The 25,516-nt window shown below is 34.4% G+C and overlaps 1 protein-coding gene across 8 annotated transcripts in view; it reads right to left on the bottom strand.

The window, feature by feature from the left end:
* Positions 1–2,171: 2,171 nt before the first annotated feature.
* The window catches only part of Ppp3cb (protein phosphatase 3 catalytic subunit beta), a 45,302-nt gene continuing 21,957 nt past the window's right edge, over positions 2,172–25,516 (bottom strand). For 2 of the 8 annotated variants that reach the window (XM_051174498.1, XM_051174500.1), the window contains exons 9-15: positions 22,583–22,708; positions 18,882–18,959; positions 13,717–13,743; positions 11,615–11,699; positions 10,798–10,895; positions 5,263–5,292; positions 2,172–3,789 (exon numbers count right to left, since the gene is read on the bottom strand). In XM_051174498.1, coding sequence (XP_051030455.1) covers positions 3,611–3,789; positions 5,263–5,292; positions 10,798–10,895; positions 11,615–11,699; positions 13,717–13,743; positions 18,882–18,959; positions 22,583–22,708 — 623 coding nt within the window. In that variant the 3' untranslated portion in view covers positions 2,172–3,610. The remainder of the gene's footprint in view (positions 3,790–5,262; positions 5,293–10,797; positions 10,896–11,614; positions 11,700–13,716; positions 13,744–18,881; positions 18,960–22,582; positions 22,709–25,516) is intronic. The other 6 variants (XM_051174499.1, XM_051174503.1, XM_051174501.1 and 3 more) reach the window with 6 other exon arrangements.

The following is a 25,516-nucleotide window of genomic DNA, read 5'->3' as shown; positions in this document are numbered from 1 at the left end:
GTTCATCTGTCTAGGTTGTAAGTTATTTCTCCCTAAATAAATATCTATTCGGCCTATTTGTTTATCCTGATCCTTATTTAACCACAATAGAAATATATATACAGAAAGACATTTCCCTATCAACATACTATTTATAGAGACAGAAAACAGGAAAGAATTAACTCAGCTATCCTTCCACTCCTGGTAAAGGATGTTGATCCAGGAAGTTCAATCATGCTTCCTAGTTCCTTTCCATTTATAAGTACTAAGCTGAAGAACCTGATAGCAGATATTTGGAAAGTGTTCCTATGTCACTAAAAAATAAATAAAAAATCCACTCTCCCCCTTTTGCTTGTTTGTTTTTTGCTTATATGTGACCCCAACTGTCACTTACCTGCCTCTGGGAAACATAACCTTTAGCAATGGGGTCCTAGAATGTAGAACATCAAATTACAAAGTTTTGAAATAAAGAAAGGGTTCCAAAGGAATTCCAAACCATAAAGCATGAACTACAAACAAAGAAGGAGCCAATGAATCACTGCATAATACCATACAGAATAGCTATAAACAAAGGGAATCAGTTGCAATATTCAAAACCACTGATCATATTAAATAGAGGTTATTATTGTGACTAAAGATTTCAAGGCCAACTTCAAACTAAAATGGCCTCAAAATTAAATGATGACCTTCAATGGGGTTAAGAGTTCTGATAACTGAACTCCAAGAGGTACCAAAAAACAAACAAACAAACAAAAAACCATTAAAGACTGACTATGCTAACTCAGAATTGTCACATCTGAATATAAAGGATATTGACAAAGTATGAAATTTATAGGGAATATTTCTATTTTAGCATTACTACTTACACTGGTAGACATTTAAAGAAACAACTTAGAGATATGAATTTCCCACAATTTGTATCATGAGCTGCAATGAAAATTATCTTAAGAAATTTTAGGTAAAAACTATCCAGGAAACTGGAAGGACAGTCATGGTAGTTCATGCCTGTAAGAAATCCTAGTCCCAGGAAGGATGAGGCAAGAGTTGAGTTGAAGGATAATCTGAGCTACATAGAGTCTTTTCAGGGAAAAAAAAAAGGAAGAAGGAAGAGTGGAGGCTACAAAGAGGTTCCTACTTTATTAATTTGAAAGAGGTCTGTGAACCTGGATGATAGTCTACCATTTTCATGTACATTGATTTGTCCAAGTTGTTCTTTTACTTTCTCCTTTTTTAATTTTTACTGCAAACCTATAATTCTTCAAGTTTCATAATGATACTTTATGCTTATCTATGACTCCCACAAATACTATATAATCCTAGTAATAAATCAAAGTGCTAAGAAGTTCCTAGCACTTAGTATACTAGTTAAGTTCCTACTTTAACAATGTAATTTTCATAAAAACCACTATGAAATAATATTTAAAGTATATAGTACATAGTAATTTTAGAGGCAGCTAATGAACTGGTTTACAAATTAATATTATGTTGGTACCATAATAAACAATTTATATTCCATTTTTTTTCTGGAATTTGGCAAGAATATATATTTGATAGAAACTGATGCTTTATGTGTATAAGTTACTATTATATTATAAATACTATCGTATTATAAATTGTGAGCAATTTCTCAATTTGCAACACTATCTCACTTCAACAATGGCAGAGGAGGCAAAGCACAATATCAGGGTAACCAAATATTAGTATTTTGCTTATTGTTAAACCACCCTATTGGCCAAAATGCAATTTATCAATATCCCTCTAACAAAATTCAAGACTAGAACATTTCTTCCAACTAAGAGTTGGTGAGAACAGTGAGTTTTATTTTATTTATGGTACTAGAGGTTGAACCCAGAGCCTTGCACGTGACTGGCAAACACCCTACCACTTGAATGATATATCCCTAGCTCCAAGTGACTTTAAATACTATATTTTGGAAGATTATTGTTATCATTCAAATTCCTCCAATGCTCAACTACTCACATTAAAAAAAAAAAAAAAAAAAAGGAAGTATAACAAAAGTTTAAGGGAGAAACAAGTAAAATTTATAGACAAGAATTTAATTCATGAAATCATCATTAATCATCTATAGGATAATCTCTGAAGGATAGCCTATCTCCATGAATAGAATTTTACAATTTGCTTAAAAGGTTTAATCATACTAGATCTTCCAAATAAAACCCAACACAGAGAGATAGGAGCAGCGGCCCATGCATGGAATTTATTGTGTGCTAATGTTTATAAAATACTCGAATAATTATGCACATGCATAATATTTCCAACTTAGACAGGAGACCATACAGGGTGCACTTTCTGGCAAACAAAACAACAGATGGTTCCACTGCCTGGAGCTCTGAGTTGTATTCCAGGACATGAGGGAAGCAGGCCACCAAAGTAAAGGGAAATACCAAACTACAGTGGCAATCAGCATAGGTCAATAACTGTAAAATTAGCACATGGTTCCATTTAGTTTAACCAAGCAGTTCTGTAACTATCAAAAGTAAGATTTCAACATGCAGACTTGACTTTTATGCTTCCACTAACATCTGAAGGGTTGAAGAGAACCATTGCTTCTAGGCTTAATCAAAAACATTTCCAGACATTTAAATTTTTCCTTTGCATTTAAACATAAAAATGATAGAAAGCCAGCAGCAAATCACCCTGGTGGTTTTTTAAGCAACTGGCATACTCACAATAAACTAAAATTTCTCATAACATCTACATAACCTATACAAGTTGTACCTGTACATCATAGGTCTATATATTAAATATCTGAAAAATGAAAACATGCATACACAAAATACGTCAAGTTTTACAGACATGATTTGAATTAAAATTTACTTTGACAATGTACAAACTTTATTTTTTTTAAAGTACCTTAAATGAGTAATTCTGTAATTCTTCATAATTTGAAAATTTAGGCTTTTTTTCCCCCTTAAATCTCTGGGGTGTAAATCTCAAAAGATATGGGCAAAAAAGATTCTAAATTGGTTTTTGGACTTGTGTTCAAGTAAGAGTCTTCTTAGAAGTAGTTTATGCATTCATAATTGAAAAATACCAAGACTATGTTACAGAATTAGCCACATTTAAGAACTATAGACCTGAGGTCATCATTTTGTATAAACACCAACTGGGTTTCTCAGATTTTTGTCTACGATTCAAAATACAGCTAGTAACCTCAGAAATATTTTTTAAGACCATGCTAGTTCGTCCTTTTAAAGACAATTCATGGGGTGGGGGAAGAGTCCACATTAACTCTAAAGATTGCATTTAAAGTCCTGGTTGAAAAAAAACCCTACTTCTACTGAGGAAAAAAAAAAAAAAAAAAAATCTCATTTGTAAACGTAAATGTGTGAACCACAAGCATAACTGGAGGTGTAGATAGCCTCCACTGGAAATTGCCCCAAGCCCCTTGCTCACTGCTCTCCACTGTGGCAGCGATTACCCAATCTTAGACAGCACATGTCGCAGGGCCCTCAAGCCTCCATCCAGGAAGGGGACAAGAGTCTCAAAAAGCACAATGGTTTCTTCAGAGAGATTGTGACATTTATCATCAGCTTGGCCAACCCCTCCAGTTCCTTGGGTGATCTGTCCATTTGGGGCCCAAGACCTGAGAGTCCCTGGTAGCTGCTGGTCACTGGGCACTATGGTTGCCAGTCCCGTGGTTTTCAGTGGCATGTGCGGTATTCAGGGAATTGAAACCATCTTGCTGTACAGCGTCTTTCCGGGGTGGCATTCTCTCATTGATCCTATCCAAACCCTTTGCCTCTTCAAAACTGCAGATTCTATGTGGTGGAGAGAATCCTCGTATTGCTTAACAAAATGCAAATTTGATAAGTCAGTAATTGTAAAAACAAATGAGTTTTCAAAAACATAATGATTTTTAAGAAAAGAAATTACTGTAAATAACAATGTTTTACTTTAATTGATTTCTTTACCCATTTTAGTCTCCCCATTAAAATATGAAATACTTTAAATAAAAGATGACAGCTTCGTTAGTATGGTTTTGTTTGCTTTATTTAAAGTAAAGCAAGACAAAAGCACTAAAGATACCTTTCCCTGCCTGCAAAATCAACCTGTGTCAATAGTCTCAGGGTATCTGTCTGCTTCTACTAAACCAGTTATCTTCTCTTACCTCAAACCTAGATCGCATGGTGACCACCACAAAAGTGAGGTAGCAAAGAGGGTGACAAGTGAGGAAGCTAAATAAGGATAATCCCCAATACCCAAATATGTACAAGAAGTGAAGGTAAAATGGAGCAGGGGAAGAGCTACCTTAGAGGAATACCAGTATAAAATAAAACAGTGGAAATGACCCCAAGTTAGAACTGTGTTTGGTTTATAAACAAAAAGTAGGCATATTTTAGAATGTTTCCCCTTCATTCTCTGGCCCATTACTACAAACTATGTAAAAATAAACAGCAATCCTTCTTAAGTATTAAGGGTTCATTTGTTTAACTGTTTTGAGACAGGGTCTCACTCCATAGCTCAGGCTGGCCTTGGAATAATTTTATAGCTTAGCCTGGCCTCAAATTCATGATCTTCTGACTCAATGTCCCTACTGCTAGAATAGACATTCACCACCAAGCCTAGCTTACATCATTCTTATGGATTCTCATTCATTTTGTCTGGAAGGATACAGATACCATTAAGAAAATGCTCATAAAAAGTATCTATATAATTACTTACAGTCTAGCTGCTTAATATATTTAATCTCTAGCACTACTTAAAAACATGAACCAAACAAGCGGCTGTGACCACTATATAGACAGAGGTGTGTAATATCAAGCTAAGTCTTGATACATATGAATATAATCTTAACTCTAAAACTACAGCCCAAACTGCAGGAAAAGAAATCATTATAGTAATGCTTCCTGTATAAGAATGGGCAAAAACAAACTTACGCTTTTTTAGTGGGGGTTTCACATAGGGAAAAAAAAAAAAAAAAAAAAAAAAAAAAAAAACTGAGTAGCATAAAACATACAAAATATGGGCTAGAGCTCTACTTGCAGGGTTAGTTTAATAATGTCCACTGGAACAGGCAACATAAATGCTACGATATACAAAATATGCTAAAGAAATCAGCAACAATAAACTCTGGGTTATACTAGAAAGAGAAGACACTATAGGTATCAGCTCTTAGGAAAAAAAAAAAAAAAAAAGAAGAGGAACGGGACTGTTAAACTTGATGTGTGTAAGCTAGGCATAAGACACACCCACAGGACATTCTCTGATGCCCACCCACAGACCACAGATCTCTGCCCAGTGCAAGGACTCTGATCGTACCTTTTTCAGCCTCAATAGCCTCAACTGTGGCTGTACAGAAGTGAGCAGAGGCATGCAAAATGAATGAGAGAGATGAGAAGGGTCATATTGTACAGCAGAAAAGGCAATGATCACTTAATATATTACAGTACCCAAACTATACAATCATTTACAAATGAACATAAACTATACCCATATTAGAGAACCCCACCCAATCCCCCAATTCCTAACACAGCACAGCTTACACACAGCACTATGATACCAGAGCACAGGACATATACACCTAATATAAAGACAGAGACCTCAGCAACCATGCAAATGCACTGTAGTATTAATTACTCATCTTGAATTCAGTGTTTTGATTGTACTAGAATTTTCCATGTTTATTTTATCAGTGCATTATCATTACAAAAAAATTATAATAGCACTGTAGCAGAAAAGCAAACAAGAGAAATCTTTTCTATCACTTCTAATATTAACAACATTCATCACCACTTGGTTCCCTAATATGCAAACTAGAAGGGGTCAGTAAATGTTTTTTGTCCCTTTAAATTTACAATGCAACGCATACCAGCAAAATATGGCACAACTGTGATAAAACATAGAGACCCTATATTTGTTGAGCTAGTCTAAATACGATTCTCAAGTCCTGTTATTTAGGGAGAGCCTAAAAGGAACCATTTTTTTCATCCCCCCCCACCCCCACCCCCACCCCCACCCCTTTTTTTTTCTTTCTGAGACAGGGTTTTTTCTCTGTGTAGCTTTGAAGCCTATCCTGAAACTCGATCTATAGACCAGGCTGGCCTCAAATTCACATAGATCCCCTTGCCTCTGCCTCTGAGTGCTGGGATTAAAGGCATGTGCCACCACTGCCCAGCTAAGGAACTTTTTCTATGCTAAGATTAGGGTTTGTTTTGAAGGAGGCTGCCCTTGTACCTGTTTCTAAAGCAGCTGAGAGAGTATGAGTGTATACACTGCACCCTAGCTTCTACTCTAATAATGACTGTCCAACTATCTATAAAATTTAAAAAATTCTATTTATATTCAGTTTATCATGATGATTAATTTGCTCAGAATCGAGAAGCCTGAATTCTTAGGCAAAGAAGGAAAGGCTACTGGGCATCTTTTCAAAACCATGCTAATCAGAAAGGCATTAAAGGAAGTAACTAATGTCTTTCAGGCAATGAATTCTAATTATTTCATAATATGGGTACACTATATAGGTCATGTGAGAAAAAAATTCTGGGTACTGGCCCATTTAAAGAACTGTGCACTTTGTATAGTTGAAGATGCCTTTTTAGGCAATGCAGAGTTAGCAGTTCAGAATATTTGCTGTTCTTGCATAGAATTGAAGTTCAATTCCCAGCACTCACATGACATCTAACAACCATCTGTAATGTCAGTCCCAAGATCTTAAACATCCTCTTCTGATCTCAAAAAACACCACGCATGCACATGGTGCATGTACATATGTTCGGATCAAACACCCATATGAATATGATAATAAAACAGTAATTCAAAAAATTTTCACAGGCTACTTGTTTGCTCATTTTTGGGTTTAAACAAACAAACAAACAGTTCACACTGGAGATCAGGGTCTAAAACTGCAAAAAGTATACCTGCCTGACAATGTTACCCCTTCTGTACCCAAAGTGGGCATTCTCAGAATGTTACAAGAATGTTCATTTCTTTTGCTTTGCTTCTTGTACAATAATTACAACATTTATTTCTGAAGTGTCTTTTTATGAAAAAATATGATTTAGAAATAATTTATTTCATCCAAAACAGTTATGAATTGCCTTAAAAACTAAAATAGATCCAAAGCTACCCAGAAAAATCCTGTCTCGAAAAACAAAAATACAAAATAATAACCAAAAACCCACCGCCTAAATTAGAAACACTGGTGACTTTAAACAGAAAGTAAAGTGAATTGGGGATACAAAAAGGGGTAGGATGAATATTGAATAAAGATTTAATATTCCTTACTTGCTAAATCAAATTACTACTCAGACATACCCATTATATGCCCACTAGGCAACTCAAATTTGAAAAAACAAAGCAAAACACAATCTAGCACTGTGTATCTGGAAAGCATAATACAAAACTTTCCCAGAGAGAAAACTGGGACAAAAGATCCATCTGACTGGGCATGGTGGTCATACCTTTCATCTCAGCACTCAGGCAGGTGGAGCTCTGTGAGTTCCAGGCCAGCCAGGGTTACACAATGAGACCTTGTCTCAAACAAACAAACAAACAAACAAAACGCACAAAACAGAATTTAAAAAGACCCATCTATATTAATCAGTCCTTGAACATTTGTTATCAGTCCCCTTCAGAATGTATAATTTGAAGTTGATAGAAGGAAAAAATGTCTATTGGAATATGGCTTAAGAGTTTGTGATAGCAGGATGGTCTGATTATGAAACATTGTACAACTTGTATATGATAAATAAGACTAAAATTGATCTCATTAAAAGAATTAGTATCAAGTTAATTATATCAAAAATTTAAGATTCTACTGATAAACTCTAAGCTTTGAGACTTGACAGTAAGTTATATATTGTGTCAAGTTTAAAGGCTTAGAACTGAAATATGGGCAGCTGAAGCTTAAATAGTAAACTAGAAAGAAACATCTGATAACTACAAAATTCAATCTGAAAGCCACTACTGTATTTCTTCTTTATTAACTACGTAGGACACAGTGCTAATAAGTGTCAGTACAGCACTGCCTTCAACTATTATGTTCTTCAATACAACAAAGAACAAGCAATCTTTGGCATTATTAAAATAGAGATAGTTACCTATTTTCCCATACAGGTTGTGATGTAGATAGAATTCTAGGATTTAATTCCCAATCAAATTACCATGAAAAAAAATTACAAAGCTCCCTCCACCCAAGAAATAACATAAATTAGCTTCAAAGATACTAAAAAGAAGCTGGGTATGGTGGTGCTTGTGCTTTTAATCCCAGCACTCAGGAGGCAGGGGCTGGAGGATTTGTTTCTTATGAGGCAGAGGCTGGAGGACCTGTGTGAGTTATTCGAGGGCAGCCTGGTCTATATAGTGAATTCTAGGCGAGCCAAGGCTATATCATGAAACTGTCTCAAAAAACAAAACAAAATAACTTTTAAAAGATAATGAAAAGGTAATTTTTATATTCTGAAAATAGTCTTGAAGTCTCAAAATTAAATGTGTATATTTCCTCTCATATGTTAACATTAGAATTTCTATCTATAGAAATTTAAAACATTAATCTTTCAGCAAAAAAAAAAAAAATCTCAAAGATGTAGTTTCTATATGAGCTTTTTTACTTCTTTTAAAAGAAGTTTCCATATGCTAGGGAAATAACTTCAACCAAATGCTTAAACATCAAGAGCAGAACTAGGGAGCAGTCCAGTTTCCCAAATTAGACCCCTTAAGCTTAGCTCCTTCCAGTAATTCACTCTATGCTAGGAACAGACATTCCCTTCAGCAAAGCTGCTGCTGTCTTTCAAACCTTCCCTGCAATTGAGGGTGGTTTCCAAGTTGAAGAAAGGAATTTCAGGGTGCATGTAAATTATGAATAAATAGAAGTACCAAGCTGTCAACAAAGCATGTAATTAGCAGGTGCTAACTGTGAAATCTGAAAGCACAGTTTGCCATGGATTCAATGTAAACCTAACAATATATCCAAGGACAACTGAGAGAGAACAATGAAGTAGATTTATTTAAACATGCTATCTTTCAATTTTATTTTTTCTTTTTCAAAGAGTATATTTTCCTTATTAGAATTATCCTTTACTAGCAACAATTTTTTGTAATTTTCATTGAATATTTAAGGTTTTAACTTAAATTCATGAAATTTTCTTTGGCATCTAAAAATATTTGTAATAGAAAAATAGAGGGCAAAGAAAATAAAGATAATCAGAAACAATTTTTAAAAAAAAAATTCAAAATTTAAAAAAGAGAAGAAATCTAGGGATAGGGCTTGGTTGTTCAGTAAGGTTCAAGGTTCTAGATTCTCTAGCTCCATGACAAAAACTGAAAAACTAAAACAAATCCCAAGCAAACAAAAAACCTCATTCAGCACAGAAATCTGAAGCTATATGTGGTTTCTATTCAGTCTGAAAGCCACTACTGTACTTAGCTGAACTTAGTGGTTGCACCAGTGGTAAACAGCAGACAATAGAATAACACATAAAATAGAACACATATAGTATAAAAATTATTTATCTACCAAAAATGATGTTAATTAAAAAGGATTTGTTTTAGAACTGAGTAAAATGACATGAGGGAATTTCATATTTAGTCAAATATTTAAATTAAAATTTTTTACTTGAAAAAAAAAAAAAAACTCACTAAGTATACCAAAAAGAAACGGCATTATGGACAACAAATCTATCACTGCCTGAGTCTTGGAGGGCTGTCAAAGTGGCTCTATATATAGTTTTTTTCCACATTACAATTTTTGTATTATATCCAAAAGGGAAAGACATTGAGACTGTGCACTATTGTGTATGGGCTGCAATATTCACAGCACTTCCTTCTATTTAATCTATAATGGGCTTTCAAAGTTTACCCAGTACTTACACAAGTCTAAAACATTCAAGTTAGCTTTTTAAAAAAAAAACATAAAATATTCAACGAGCCAGATTACAGGAATGCTTTACGTATAATTTTTTTATTTTCATGCAAAATAAAGGCACACTTAATAACACCCTTTCAATTTTGACTTACAGGATTTAAATTCAACCCTTTATAACAAAAGCTTAATATCTAATGTTACATTCATGTTCAGAATGCACCAAGTGCATCAACAAATGCAGCAAACCTAAAATCCAGGTGCTACAATGCTGCTTCTACATCAAAAGACAGACAAGCGTCTAATAGAGTAATTTAATTGAACATGTATTTACAGACATACAGCTACCCTAAAGAAAGACAGACAGATTTAGGACAGCAGCTATATCTGCAGAGGAAGGAAACAGCATGTTACAGACAGTCAATTATACATAGAACATTTGACAAACACCACAGATAACAAACTCTAATTATTTACCAGGGTACAAAACTTGGCATAAATCTTTTGGCAAGTGAAGTGCATAAAGGAAACTTTTGGACCTAAGCAGAATGTTAACTCAAAATTAAATACTTGAAAATATAAGCATAATCTAATACAATTATATAAATTTTAAAAGTAACTTGGAATTACATTTCCATTTTATTAATATGCATATCATATCCCTGATTCATTCTCAACTGAGGCTTTTAAAAGAAACAAACGAATCAATAAATATTTCAGAATTATGACATGAGCTATTCCCACATCATTTTATGAGAAACTGGGGAATGAACCATTATTTTCAGTTAAAAGACAACCTATTCTATCAATATTATATCCTGGCCAGGTACTAATCAGATACTGCCTAATGTAGTAAGTACCCTGCTTATGTCAGCTGCTGAGACAAGAACTAAAAAGCAGAAAGAATTCCCTGCATGCATTATGTGTATTGTTAGCAATATAGTGAGGTGTGCCCCAGTCCATCTGAGGCACAGCAAGTTGCATAACATCATTACCACTTTGCAAGGTCTGCCGTCCTCCAGCCAACACTCCACTAGGCAACATCCCTGTGGGAGTCAGGCCCTTGAGTGTCAGCACGCTTTCACTCTCCTCCCTACAGCAGAGAAATGTAACAAGTATCGGAAGAGTTAGTAACTCAGAGGTACAGCATTTGCCTAGCATGCAGAGAGCACTAGGCTTGATCCCCAAAACTGTAAAAAGCAAAACCAAACATAATAAAAATCTATTAATAAATGCTTACTTTAAAAGAAGAGCTAGGGCCCAAATGTAGGTCACGCATATAATTTATGCCATTTGTTGTTACTAACATATTTCCCACAATTCTAAAATAAACACTTTCCCATATTCTAAATGTATCACTTAGGAGTGTAGACACATTACAACTGAAATATATATTGTTTTCTTGAAACCTTGTCTTCCTGAATTTTAGTTCCAGGAATGCAACTTGTATTCTAGCAAAATAGACATGGAAAAATTCATCAGGAATCTTTTCCTGATTTTCAAGTTGTCGATTTAGTGCTTTCATTGCAAGAACAAGATATACCAAAGGTCACAAATCCTAGTTTCAGTAACAGACTACATGCTTAGCATGTTTTGGGTCCTGGGCTTGATTCTAGCACCACAAAACAAAACAAGCAGGCAAACAAGACACCACCAGATTCAAAGGAACTTCTATTCCCTTCATCAGTACATAAATGTGTAACTAGTTTCAACAGAAAAGGAAAACTACATTGTTTCTAGGTATCAAACAAACAATGCTCAAATATAAGAAAAAAAAATATCTGCAAGATAATCAGGAAAATGCATCAGTACCTGAGAACAGAGAAGACTCTTGCCATCTTGCCAATTGCTCGGATTTTGTTTCTTATTATTTCTTTCCGGGCTGCAGCTGAACCTACTTTCAATGGAATAAATAGAAAAAAGGGCTCAAGTTTAGGGCACTCAAGCATTATTCTATTAGTCTTCTAGCCTATTCCACACTCATCTAAATCAATGCCAGGTCTCTTGCTACCAGCTCACATGGAAGACACTAAATGAAATCATGCCAGAAAATTTGTCATTCCCTCAATGATTAGCTCAACACTAGTCAAATAATGGAATTTGATAAGAACGATCACAAACTTTAATTGTTTCACAACACCAATTAATCAGGAAAGGAGTAAAGTGGGATAGAGGTGAAGGTGGGGAGACTTGAGCCCAACTTCAATTACAAACCAGAGCACAAAAAACTAGAAACAATCCTATACTTTAAATTTTCCATGGGAGCCTATGGCATGCAGACTAAGACAAATATAAAAATTCTGTTTAACTACCACAAAAGCCTTTAACATGCACACTAGAAATATCTTTTATAAAAGAATAAGCTTCTTTACTTTAAGTTAATACACACACACACACACACACACACACACACACACACCCACCTACAAAGGGTAATAATAACAAAGGTGATCACAAAGGGACTACAGCAGTATTTCAGCAACAATGAATATTTCAATTTCATGGACTAGCTGTCCTCTATAGTCATACAAGTATATTTAAGCTTTTATAATCATAGGCATTGAAAATGAGGCAAACAGTAAGAAGAAATTCCCTTGAAAAGCTGGCTAAAGAATACACCAAAAGAACTGGCTCATTGGCTGGACAAAGACTCAAAGGTTACTGTTCCTTCCCTTGGTCTCCAGCAAGAACAATAACCTGTCATTCGTATGTATGTATGTATGTATGTATGCATGTATGTATGTATGTATGTATGTATCAACCACAGTCAATGTGTACCCAAGTGTTTCCTTAAACCTGTGCTCCAACATGATGAAAACACACATATGGAAGCACCACTGTTGAGAAGGTCAAGGAAAGGCTAAGATGCTAGAGCAAAGTGGGCCTTAGGTATGCAGAGGTCTGAACAATCAGAAGTCTTGTAGGTGAGAGCATTTCATTTAAAATTCAAGTAGACTACAAATACAAATAATTAAAAACTAAGATGACTACTAGACTTAACTGAAAGAAAAACAGAAAAAAAAAAAAGGTCTAACTCCAAGGATGAAAACAGCATATATTTAGAGAGCAGGGCTCCAATTACCTTATTTGTTATTCTTTAAAAAGGTAATACTGGAATACTGGGAGCACTAAAGCTCCAAGCCCAAAAAACGTAGTCATTATGACATCAAAGAGGTGTTCTTCAAATTAAAAAAATTTAAAGAAAGGTTAAGTGTCAAAGAATATCAGAATCTGAAAACACACTGGGGATATTTCCTTATTTTACAGACAACCCCCCCGCCAAGTTTATTAAATGACTTTTCCAAGGACACAAAGTCTGACTGTCTTCTAATAAATTAATATATTTTGTTTTTTAAACAGAAATTTTAAAATAGTTTGATTTGTATAAGAAATAACTGGTTAAAAACAATGGCTACAACAATATCTATTTGTATTTCCAGCCTTAATTTATATATTTATAAAACCAAATGATCCAAAAACTATACTGAATTCAAATAAAAACTTTAAGGAATAAATATAAACACACTGTACAAACCAGGATTTAAAAATCGGTCTACAAACACATCATGCATCATATTAAAGTAAATGTCCACCTTAAAATACTTTGGGGAATAAGACAGACAAACACCCATAATCATGCAGGGAAAAGTACAAAACATTACAAATAAGTAAAAGAATGAAATTTTAAAACAAGAGGAATGAAAAGAGGGAAAACTATTTCCATGCACAGAAAGACAGATGTCTTGGAATATGACTTCTAAAACATCAAATACTAATTCAGGTAAAAGTCAGGCTAAATTTGCAAAAGTCCCAAAGACTCTCAAAGCATTACTCAATGAATGTGCTAACTCACATGGACATGAGGTAACTTATAAGTCATATTTCAAAACAATGTTACTCTGTCTGGTCTGTACCTTTTTTATTGCCATATATGAGCCGTTCTTCAGATGGAGAGTCCAGAAAAAAGGAAGTGAATGATGGAGAAAAGGTGGTTGAGACAAATAAAAAGATAGAGATTTAACTTGGTAGTGGTACTGAAGGATGAATGTAGAAAGAAAGGGAGAAAAAAAATGAAGGCCCTTATATTTGAAAAATGTAGTACTGTAGAATTTGGTGAATAAAAGACAGATGCTACAGAGTAGAGCTCTAAAGCAAAGATTTATTAAAAGATACGTGTTCAGAAAGAAATTATGAATAGAATGATTATAATTTTTGATGAAAGTAGACAATTAGGGATGAAAAAAAAAACACGTGAAAACACATAAGACCAATAGAAGACTGTACTAACAATCACACATTTAGTCATAACCCTAAATAAATATGCCACCCATAAAAGTATGTCAAGAAACAATGACACAAATAGGATACAAACTCATGATTCTTCAAGGACACCAGCATATGCAAAATCTGTAGCATATACAGAAAACATAGGTAACTTTCCAAAGTAGAAAGCCTCACCCATTCCCAATAAAGAAAAAGTTGAGCCTCCCATACTCCACAACAAGATGACATGATTTCTTAAAGCTGAACTGTGGAATGGTTGCATATATTCAAAATTAACAATGTGAATGTGTTGTTTGTTTCCAATCCAATCTGGGAGACTGGGGGACATCTTTTGTGAAAAATAGCAATAAATTGCTTCAAAGCAAGTGAATAGTTTTAAGAGTAGGCAGTGGAAATGGTTTGAGTTTTCCAGATCTTACATTCTAATGCTGAGATACATGACTGCATTATAGGAATTACAGGGTTTAATTTACTGGCACTGTAATACATACTTTTACCAAACTAAAGACAAAAGTTAAATATCTCAAAGAAAGGTATGCATTCTAAAATCAGAGATTAGTGCTCAAAAATTCTTTCATGATTAACACCTCTTAAAAAGGATGCTACACATTCTTATATGCAATGTTAATCCAAATTTATCTAGAAAAAACAGAAAACTACTGATACAAGCATTAAACAAACAATACAGAGTACTAAAGAGCCATCAATAATAGTCTGAATCTAGTTTAACAAATCTCAAAACTGAGTTACTTAAAAACTACTTTTTCTATCCTGCTATTGAAAAATCTCTAATCCCACTTTTTCCCTTTCTCTACAGAAAAACTGAACCCTCATGCAATTTACCTAACAAACCCCATTCTATCAAGTTTTCTTTCTAAAGTCAGCTTTCTTCCCAGATGATGCAGGAAATGAGAAAGACAAGAAAGAACTCATGCCATCATGATGGAAGGAAAGGAAGAAGGAAGGACAGAGAAAAAGAGAATAAAGGGGGAAAAAGAAGGAAGCATGGGGTAGCAAGCTTCCATTAGTTCTTTTCTGGATTTTATGCTGAACTTTAGCACCTATCCTAACACCCTCTACTTTCTTCCACTCTTTCAATGTTTTCTCTCCCAAATCACTCCCGTTCCTCTATGAAAATGCCTTGATTCATATTGTTTGAATCTTTTTAAAAACTCCTGATAGTAATTTTTGGTTAAAGAATGGGTGAAAAAAATGAGGAGTAATTGTACCTATGACGCTGACAGTGAAGGGAGATCTATTTCTACTATGTAAAACAGAACTCTGTATTTTCCCATAGAAACACTGTCATAAACGGTGCCAAAAAAATGTTAAAAGTTACTTGAGAATAAAATGTCATCTTTTCTGTTCTCTCAATTTATTAATGAGAAGATCCTAAGAAGTTGGGTGACTTTTCCAAGATTGCATGGCTCCAAATTAAAGTGAAAGGTGCTTGGAAGGCTGAGGCAGGCAGATCTTTGAGTTTGAGGCCAGCCTGATCTACAGAGTGAGGTTCCAGGACAGCCAGAGCTACACAGAGAAACTCAGCCTCAAAAAAAAGTAAGGTACTATAAACCATTACCTTTTTCATCGACTGATACTGCTTCTGTAATGATATTTAACTCAACACAGGAATATAAAAATAATACAGCAAGGGCTGGAGAGATGGCTCAGCAGTTAAGAGCACCCACCACCTCCTCTTCCAAAGGTTCCAAGTTCAATTCCTAGCAACCACATGGTGGGTGGCTCACAACTATCTGTAATGAGATCTGTTGCCCACTTCTGGCCTGCAACATACATACAGGCAGAATGCTGTATAATAAGTAAGTGTGTGTGTGTGTGTGTGTGTGTGTGTGTATTTTTTTAAAAAGTAATACAACAAACTGACATGATTTATCCTATATCTTATTAATGTAAAAAACATTAAGATAAAACCTCTTAAAAGGAATATATTGGACCCCATTGCCGGGCCTCTGCTGGAGACCATTTTCCTGTTTCCTGCAAGATGGAGGACTCTCAGCTATTACTCTAATACCATGTCTGTCTGAATGCCATCGTGCTTCTTGCCATGATGATAATGGACTAAACCTCTGAACTGTAAGCTAGCCCCAATTAAATGTTTTCTTTTACAAGAAAAAAATAAAATAAATAAATAAATAAAAGGAATATATTTTCTAATACTTCTATGCTTTAGACAGGTGATAAATTATGTGTTCTTTCCCTAATTTGTTTTGAACAATTAATAAAAGTTTTTGTTTATCCCATGTTAAATCTTTAAAATCAATCATATTATCTTCATATAACCTATAGGTACCCAAACCAAATACTAAGTTAACTTTAACTATGAAATTTTGACCTTTCTATTACAAGGAAATAATCTACTACTACCCCTACTTAACATGCTATTGGCAATACTGATAACAACACTGAAAGGAAATGACAAAAATTAGGAAATACTATCAGCCTAATGCAAATGACCTATTTTTAGAAGTTGTAAAAAAAAAAAAAGTTAAAATTTCCATGTGAAATAATTCTACTGATCTTACTGTATATAAAACAAGCTTATAAAATGATAAATTCCTGAATATAGAAAGAGATGATATTAAAAATAGCAGCTGAAGTGCTGAAGAGATGGCTAAGAGCACTGGCTGTTCTTTCTAAGGACCTAGGTTCAATTCCCAGTACCCACATGGCAGCTTACAACAGTCTGTAACTCTATCTCCAGGGAATTTGACAGTCTCACACAGACATACACGCAGGCAAAATACCAATACACAAAAAAATAAAAATGAACCATTTTAAAAAAGAAAGAAAAAATAGTTAAATAGCAGTGAGAACAACAACAACAACAAAAATACTGGTTTCAATTTAACTTAATGTTAAAAACACTAATTCTAACTGAACTAATAATAAATTCAGGGGAGTAGATGTCAGTAAAAGGACTAATTATATAGAATAAGAAACCTTTATTTTGAAAGCTAAATATTATTTTAAAAAATACTCTAGACTTGCCTAGCAATGGTGGTGCACAACTTTAATCTCAACACTAGGGAGACAGATGTAGGCAGATCTATGAGATCAAGGCTAGCCTGGCCTACAGAGTATCAGGACAGTCAGGGCCATTACACAGAGAAACCCTGTCTCTAAAAACAAAACAAAAACAAAAAAATCAAAAAGCCATATATAACAAAATATTTTAAAACAGAAACTTATGAAAGAAAAAACTGTTTATTACCCAATCTCCCAAAATAACTAACATAAATTTGCTTTTTAAGGTATTAATAAAGCTACAATAATAAAAGCATTAGCTCTGAATGCCACCAATATATGGCAATAGCAATACCTGTACTTTCAATGAATGGGTATAACTTGAGTCAGACATGACTGTTATACATGGCTGATATCCTGGCACCAAGGAAACAGGTAGGTTTGCTACAGTTCTAGGCCAGCCTGAGCTACAATACTGAGACCTTCCTCAAAAATATGGAAAGGAGGGCTAGGATAAAACTAAATTGGAAGAGGGCTTACCTAGCACACATAAAGCCTTAGGTTCAATTCCCACAGCTTAGCATAAATCAAATGTGGTATTAAATATCTGGAATTCAGTCCAGTGAGAGGGTAGAGGGAGACTAAAGCAAGGTGATCGGTATTTCAAGTCCAGCTTGGGCTATACAGCAAGACTCTGTCTCAAGAACACAATAGAAAAAGCCAGGTATGATGGCACATAATACCTAGAATACCAATGATTAGGAAGCAGAGGATTGAGTTCAAGGTCATCAGCTACAGGTAAAGTTTCGAGAGCAGGGGGGAGGATTAGAAGAAAAAAAGGCGCTATATCTTCCTATTAAATCTCACCAATACGAATCTGAATACTGACTATACAAAAGTATAGAACACTGCACTACAAAAAGTATACACAAATTACAAATAAGAAGAATAAGGAATGTAATAGTTTTCAGCTCCCCCCACCCCCAGACAGGGTTTCTCTGTAGTTTTGGAGCCTGTTCTAGAATTCACTCTGTAGACCAGGTTGGCTTTGAACTCACAGCAATCTGCCTCTGCCTCCTGTGTGCTGGGTATTAAAGGCATGCGCCACCATCACCTGGCAATTTTCAGCTTTTTAGTTATGTTGTCTTTTTATTTTACTGTTAAAATTTAAGTAGCTTAAAAAAATTTTAAGTAATAATTTCAAAACATAAAATCAAGCAATTTTAATCATATTCCTTCATACTGTATTAATACATTTTGGTATACAAGCTTGTTGGCTTATATAAGAAGGGACAAACAATTACAAACTTGTTTCTATGGAAAAAGAAAAACTTCCAGAATCTCTAGCAAATAGCAACTGGCTTCTAAAACATAACGACACTAGGATGAGAACAGCCTACACTGGTAAAGAAGCAAAAACAATACTAGGGAGTTCAAAGATGTTTCTGATGTACTAAGGAACACAGTACTAAATAACCCCTTCAAACAGGAATGTCCATGCTCATCAAGAACCTCATCCTGTCAAGAACTCTCCATTTTTCTTTTTCTGTTCTTTCTTCCAAACTTCCCCTTTCCAAAAACTCCCACATCACTATAAAAAATACCTAATGATACTCTCAAAACATGTCTGTGAGTTCGTGTGTGTATCAGGGTGGAGGTGGGGGGGGGAATATGTGAGTCATTCTCATTTATCAAATACTATAGCCACCAGAAAGCAATGACTTTTACTTTTCTTGAGTAGAGTATACTAAGACTCAATAGTTAAAGAGATATCATTTCATAATAAAAATAGTAAGATGAATATTCGTACCATCAAACTGGTCTTCACCTTCTGTCATTAGTTCATCATCAGAGCAAATACTCAGAACATTTACCAACATTTCTGTCACTATTCAAAAAGAAAAGAGTGGTATGTTAGATGCCTATATACAACTGCCCACACGTGCACAGCAATAATTCAATATGATACTTTGTGATGGTAGGAACAACAGAATTTTAAAAACTGAAAAGTTTTAAAATGAAAGCAATTACATAAATAAGAACTCTGAGAAACTGAAATTCAGAAACACCAAATATCTGATAAATACAAGAGTTTCAATAAATAATATGACAAGAGTTATAAACTAGACTTCAGTTTTCCAGGAAGAGTACACATCACACATTTTATGAAGAAGTTACAAAACTATAAAATAGTCTCATAGGTGAATGGAAAGTAGTTGGGGATCCAGAAATAAAAGTTCACAGTTAATATCAACTAAATATTTTTACATGGGTTCCAAAAATAATTCAGCAGGTAAAGAATGGTTTGCAAAAATTGAATATCAACTGAAAAAGAACAGGTTAGATATCATCCATAGTACAGTAATAAGAAAACTACCTCAAGATGGAACAAAGGTCTCTAAAATTGTAAAAAAAAAACACACACAAAACTACAGGGGGTAAATCTTTATGGATTAGGTAATTTTTTTTTTTCTCTTCTTTGAAACAGGGTTTCTCTGTAGCTTTGAAGCTCACTCTGTAGAATAGGTTGGCCTTGAACTCAGAGATCTGACTGTCTCTGCCTCCCGAGTAATGGGCACTACTACCACCACCCAGTGGATTAGGTAATTCTTAAGAATTATATTAAATTTCATCAAAATCATAAACTTCTGAAACAAGCCACAGTGACATAACACTGAAGCAGAAGAACTTACTAACCTTGGTGAGTCCCAGGCTAGTGAGGGAGCCTGTTTCAAAACCAATGTAGAAGACACAAGAATGAATGATGACATCCAAGTTTGCCCTCTGGGTTCAAATGCCTGTGCATACAAAGGTACCCAGACATATCTGTACCAGCTTACACATAAACATGCACACAAAAAAATCAAAATAGGGGCTAGAGAGATGACTCAGGGGTGAAGAGCACTGGCTGGTCTTCCAGAGGGTCTGAGTTCAATTCCTAGCACCCACATGGTAGCTCACAACCATCTATAATGGCATCTGATGCCCTCTTTTGGTATAAAGTCAAAAGGGCACAAATACACATAAAATAAATAAGTCTTTTTTAAAAATCAAAATAGAAAAAGGGGATGGGTGAAAAGAAGCCAGTACAAATAAAACAAACCACTACATATACATTAGAAGTTGCTTATAGCTAACAACAAGTGGTCAGAGGAAGAGATAGAGTGAACACTATTGCTGGTTTTAGCAGCACATACACTAAAATGGGAACACACAGAGATTAACACGAGCCCCTCTCCATACAAGGATGACTTATAAATTTGTGAAGCATTTCAAAACACAATTTTTTAATAGAAAAAAATGACCACTAAAATGAAGATTAGTGGTATACTTCAGTATTCTGGGGAGAATGAGGCAAAAGGACCATGAATTCAGGGCAAGTCTAGTTAAAGAGCAAGATCTACATAGAGAGACACTGTCTCAAAAAAAGAAAACAAAAGTCTTGCATGATCTTCTACAATAAACATCCTTAAATTAGGAGCAATAAACAAAAGTTTAATCCCATCACCCAGGAGGCAAAATAGTAATGTGGGAGAGATAACAGAATGGATTCATATATTAAAAAAAAAGTATTTTTATTTTTTTACTTAACTTTGACTTCTTTGAAGGGAAAATCCATATACAATGCTTAACATACTGGGCTGTAGATCCTGTCACGCAGCCCCACCCCCCCCAGCTTTATTTGACTCATGTATTTGAACAAAGAGGCAGGAGGATCTCCGAGTTTGAGGACAATCTCTACAAAGTAAGTTCTAGGACAGAGAAACCCTGTCTTGAAACACTCAACCCCACAAAAACAAGGAAATATTAAAAAATTTTCTCCACATATCCATGTATTTACACAGCTCCCCTTTCTCAAAATGGTTTTATATGTTCTGTATTAAGAAATCATGTAAACTTAACTTAAAATTGAGTATTCATCTTTTAGAGATACAGTCTGAAATAGATAGTATAGATAAAAGAATGTTTTAAAACAGTTTAGATATACAGAGATAATGTTGAATAGAAATATTAATGACAAATGGTTGGTGGTGATTTGATAATGGTATAAGGTAATTGGTACACAGAAATTCATAATATTAATATGCATTAAAAAATTTCCAACGTTGAGATTTTGGGCAGGGGAAGGGGGAAGCTAGCCCAGACTCACCTCAAGCTCAAGATGTAGCAAATTATGACCATAAATTGCTCATCCTCATGTCTCTACCTCCTAAGTGTGGGCCACTAGTCCAGCTCCATTTTCTTTTTTAAATGAAATACGAAAGCAGTTCTGAAATGGCTTGTGACTATAATCTTATGCTTTGGTGGCCAAAGCAAGATTGCCATGAGATTGAGATCTCACTTTGTTTCCCTGGCTGACCTGAAGTACATAATGTGGCTTTGAAGCAATACTCCTGCCTCCATCTCTTTCATATAGGTATCACAAGAACAAACCACTTTGCCCAGCTTTACCAAACCTCTCATTTTAATTTCTAAAGATCATCTGATAGCAACCAAATGTTGGAACATCAACAGGAGTCTACTGTTCTCCATCCTTTTTTCACTTCCAGCAGACAGAGATCAGCTTAAATGTTCTGATCTCTCAACAAGAAGTAGACAATATAAATTATTATATACATTTACAGGTCACAATCTTTTTTAAACATTCATAGCAGAAACATTATCACACAGAAGTGTAAAATAACAAAATGACCATTCTCCTCTTTACTTTCTCCTTCTGATCCCCATACTCCACCCCTCACAATCTTGTATTAAAGTAGTTGAGCTGCAATCTAGCCGAGAGATAACACAAGTGAGATGAATTCTTAAATTCCCCTCAGCTTGATGATGCTATGAATGAACTATTTCTCATACCCCAAAGATAGAAGGTTGTTTAAGTGTAATACATCCCTTCCACCTAAGCCTTAACTAGTTCTCCTCTCAAATGCTAAAATGGGCAATTCTATCTCCACATAAACTTAACATCAGACCTACTGAATAAATGAAGGAGAGTAAAGGCAAACTGCAGAAACTAACATATACAGTTTAATTATTAATTCTGAATTTTAGAACCAAAACTTGCCTTGGCAGAGGTGACATATCACAGAGAAAGGAACATTATGTAATATGGAAGAGGTGTGAAAAAACAGAAGAGGTATAGAATAAAATGTTTTATAATTCTATCTATATTCTCATATTGTCAATTTGTGATATATGAATTTTATGCTAACCCTCCGTAGAAGATTTAGGCTTAAAACAAAACAAAGAAAATCCAACAGCTGAAGATAACATCAGGCTATTTATAAATCTTCTCCCAGTCCCCCTCACATGGGAGCTGTAAATATCAAACCAAAATATCTTTGATGGTGTCATATCATATCCACACCCACTGACACAAGTAGAGCTGTAAGCACAGTGGAACCAGACTTCAGTTTCCTCTAGTAAGTATGTGTCTAAGATAGTAAATCGGAGTAAATGAGAAAGTAGTAAAATAATTATTTTGTAAAAAAAACAAAACAACAAAAAACATACCTTTTTCTCCAACAAATGGTAAAGACCATGTGAAGACATCCATAAAATTGGGCAACCAGTAAGGATGTGGAGAACAATTAAACTGTCGAATATTCATCACATTATTTTCATACTTTAATACAGCAGCTGCAAGGTAAGTTCCTTATCAATATAGCAAACTGTCTTGAGGACAAGAGCATCAAACACGTAAAGCAATCGGTTTAAGATAGAGGGATGAGCTGGGTGGTGGTGGCACATGCCTTTAAGCCTTTAATCCCAGCACTTGGGAGGCAAAGGCAGAGGCAGGTGGATCTTTGTGAGTTTGAGGACAGCCTGGTTTACAGAGTGAGTTCCAGGACAGGCTCCAAAGCAATACAGAGAAACCCCATCTCAAAATAAACCAAAAAAAAAAAAAAAAAAAAAAAAAAAAGAAAAGAAAAGAAAAAGAAAGAAGATAGAGACGAGTAGAATTGGGCTTTGTAGCAGGAGACAGGAATGCATTTTTTTTATATATATAATAACACACTTTATTTTTCTTTTGTAGACAGGATCTCACTGTATAGCCCTGGCAGGCCTTGAACTCACACGATTCAGCTTGCCTCTACCTCTTGGGTACTAATGTTAAAGGTGGGTGCCACCATGCCCAATTTAAAATATATAAAAATATAAAATGTTTATTCATTATTAATGAAATATTTATTCTTTCCAGAATGCTTGTTTTACTTTGTAACCCAATGATGAACATGCACTTTAATAAATCCAAAATTGTGAAAATCAATTTTGAGGGGAAACACAAAATGCCAAAGGGCAATTTTCTAGGTTTTTTTTTTAAATCTCACAAAGCTGAGGAATTAAAAAAGCTCCTTTTAACTGCAAGCAAGATAATAAGAACAGCCAAATTCAATAAGGCAAACAAATAAAAAGTTCTTCCAATTTAGAAATTATGAATGCATAAATGTGTTTCTTTCACTTAATATATAAAATCAGGTGAAAATGACCCAAAGAAATATTTTACTTCATTCAGGGAAAAAAAACCTCTATTAAAATAACCAGAAGAGAAAAATAGTATTAACTTAAATAATCCTAGAAAACATATTCACCTCAATTTGAGACATCTTTCTAATGTCCCAACACAATTACAAGCCATAAACTTAAATTTCAGGTACTGGCTATACTATTCTATGGAACATAAAATTAGAAGGGCCAGATTCAAACTTGAAGTACAGCACGTATTAGTTATGCAACTCATGATCACTTAAATAGTCTATTCATTTATAAAATGCAAACAAAATATCCATCCTGTCTATCTTAAATGTTTAAGATCAGAAAATGTATTCCACATGAAACCATTAAAAATGTATAAAACATTTACTTTTTGACTATGAGCTGAGCCATAAAATATTTTATAAATATAATGTGATCTTTTTCAACTCAGAAATAAAGGTTTACTTTAGCTGATAATTTTGATATTCCAGTTCGTGATAAATTTGCCTGGTGCTTTGGATCTCAGATGGAATCTTATTTACATCATGCCGGAAACACGGCCCATTCATCTTATGATCTAGTGGATTGTTGTCCTCTCCCTTTTATTTTAACAAAAAGCACTAAAATGGAGATGTTAAATCCAACATTTGAAATTCTAGATAGCATAGAACCAAAAACAACCTTGCTCTGTGTTAATTCAATAGGTATGCCTTTCCCCCTTATACAACTCACATGTTGAAGAAAAATATTTTAAGGGTAGCCTTAGAAATTGTGTCTGAAAAACCTTTTCAGACTTTTTATTTAAAGGAGAGGAGAGAAAGATAAGAAATCTAGAAAATTGCCTTATGGGTAGGAATGAAACATCACAAATATGCTCATTCTATATAAATACTTAAAACACAAGCATCAATTATACACAAATCAGAACTACTGAGACATTTGATTCTGACAGAGCAGACTCTGGTTTGAGTTTCATTTTAAAAATGAAAAAAACTGATTTCCTTAGTCTCCTAAGTCCAACTGACTAAGGACAGGAACCAAGGGAGCAGTAAACTGAACACTGACTACTTGCTCTATTACATTAAGAGAAAACACAGGTGAAGAATGAGCGTTATGGCCAACAGATGCAGCAATGAAGCCAAATTTCATTAGGTTATCTATATATTCCTATAGCATATCCTATATCAAGATGATCTGGTATGCTGTTTAATCAGTTAATTTTTTAACTGTTGTGTACTGTCATCAAAAGTCTTCTCTCTCAAATCATAACCCACATTTAGCAATGACTTCACTTTTCTAAATGTACTTTTTAACATCTTTAACCTTTTGATTTTTTCTCCTGATACATCTACTCTAGACTGACTCTGAAGCTATGAAACAGTCAACCGAATTCTAGACAGAATAGAAGCTATCCTCTAAATTTTCTCCTCAGAAGATGTGAACTATGTAAAATCCCATCTCATTTTCCATGTCCCTGGAACATATTTAACTAGATTATGATCCTGAAGCATTTTCAATCAGTAAGTTATGTCCAAAATAAAATGAAATCCAATCTTTACAGTCAGATCAAATTAGGAGCAAAGGAGGGGAAATGGATGCCACTGGAACAGGAGGTAAATAAGAAGAGTATATATAAAAAAGCTAAAGACAAATAAAAGGTAGAGAGTCTATAAAATTAGACCATCAGGAATTTTTTTTTTTTTTTAAAGGCTCAAATAAAGTCTTGAGGGGGTAATTTAAGACTACTGGGACAAAAGAAATTTTTAAAAATTAAAAAATAAAAAAACCTGTACTGATGAACATAAAACAACATGATAAAGTAAACAAGTAGACACTGCAAATAAACAGAACAGTGACAGCAGCAACTCTACAAAGACACAAAAACATTCAATTATAAGAAAGATTTAAGAGAGGGGGCTTAAGAAAATCACCTGTGGTTGTGCTTAACTCTGAGCACTTTTACAAATGGCT

This window comes from Phodopus roborovskii, unplaced genomic scaffold (genome assembly GCF_943737965.1).
Source record: "Phodopus roborovskii unplaced genomic scaffold, PHOROB, whole genome shotgun sequence".
Taxonomy (NCBI): Eukaryota; Metazoa; Chordata; class Mammalia; order Rodentia; family Cricetidae; genus Phodopus; species Phodopus roborovskii.
This window is presented reverse-complemented; position numbering and strand designations above follow the sequence as displayed.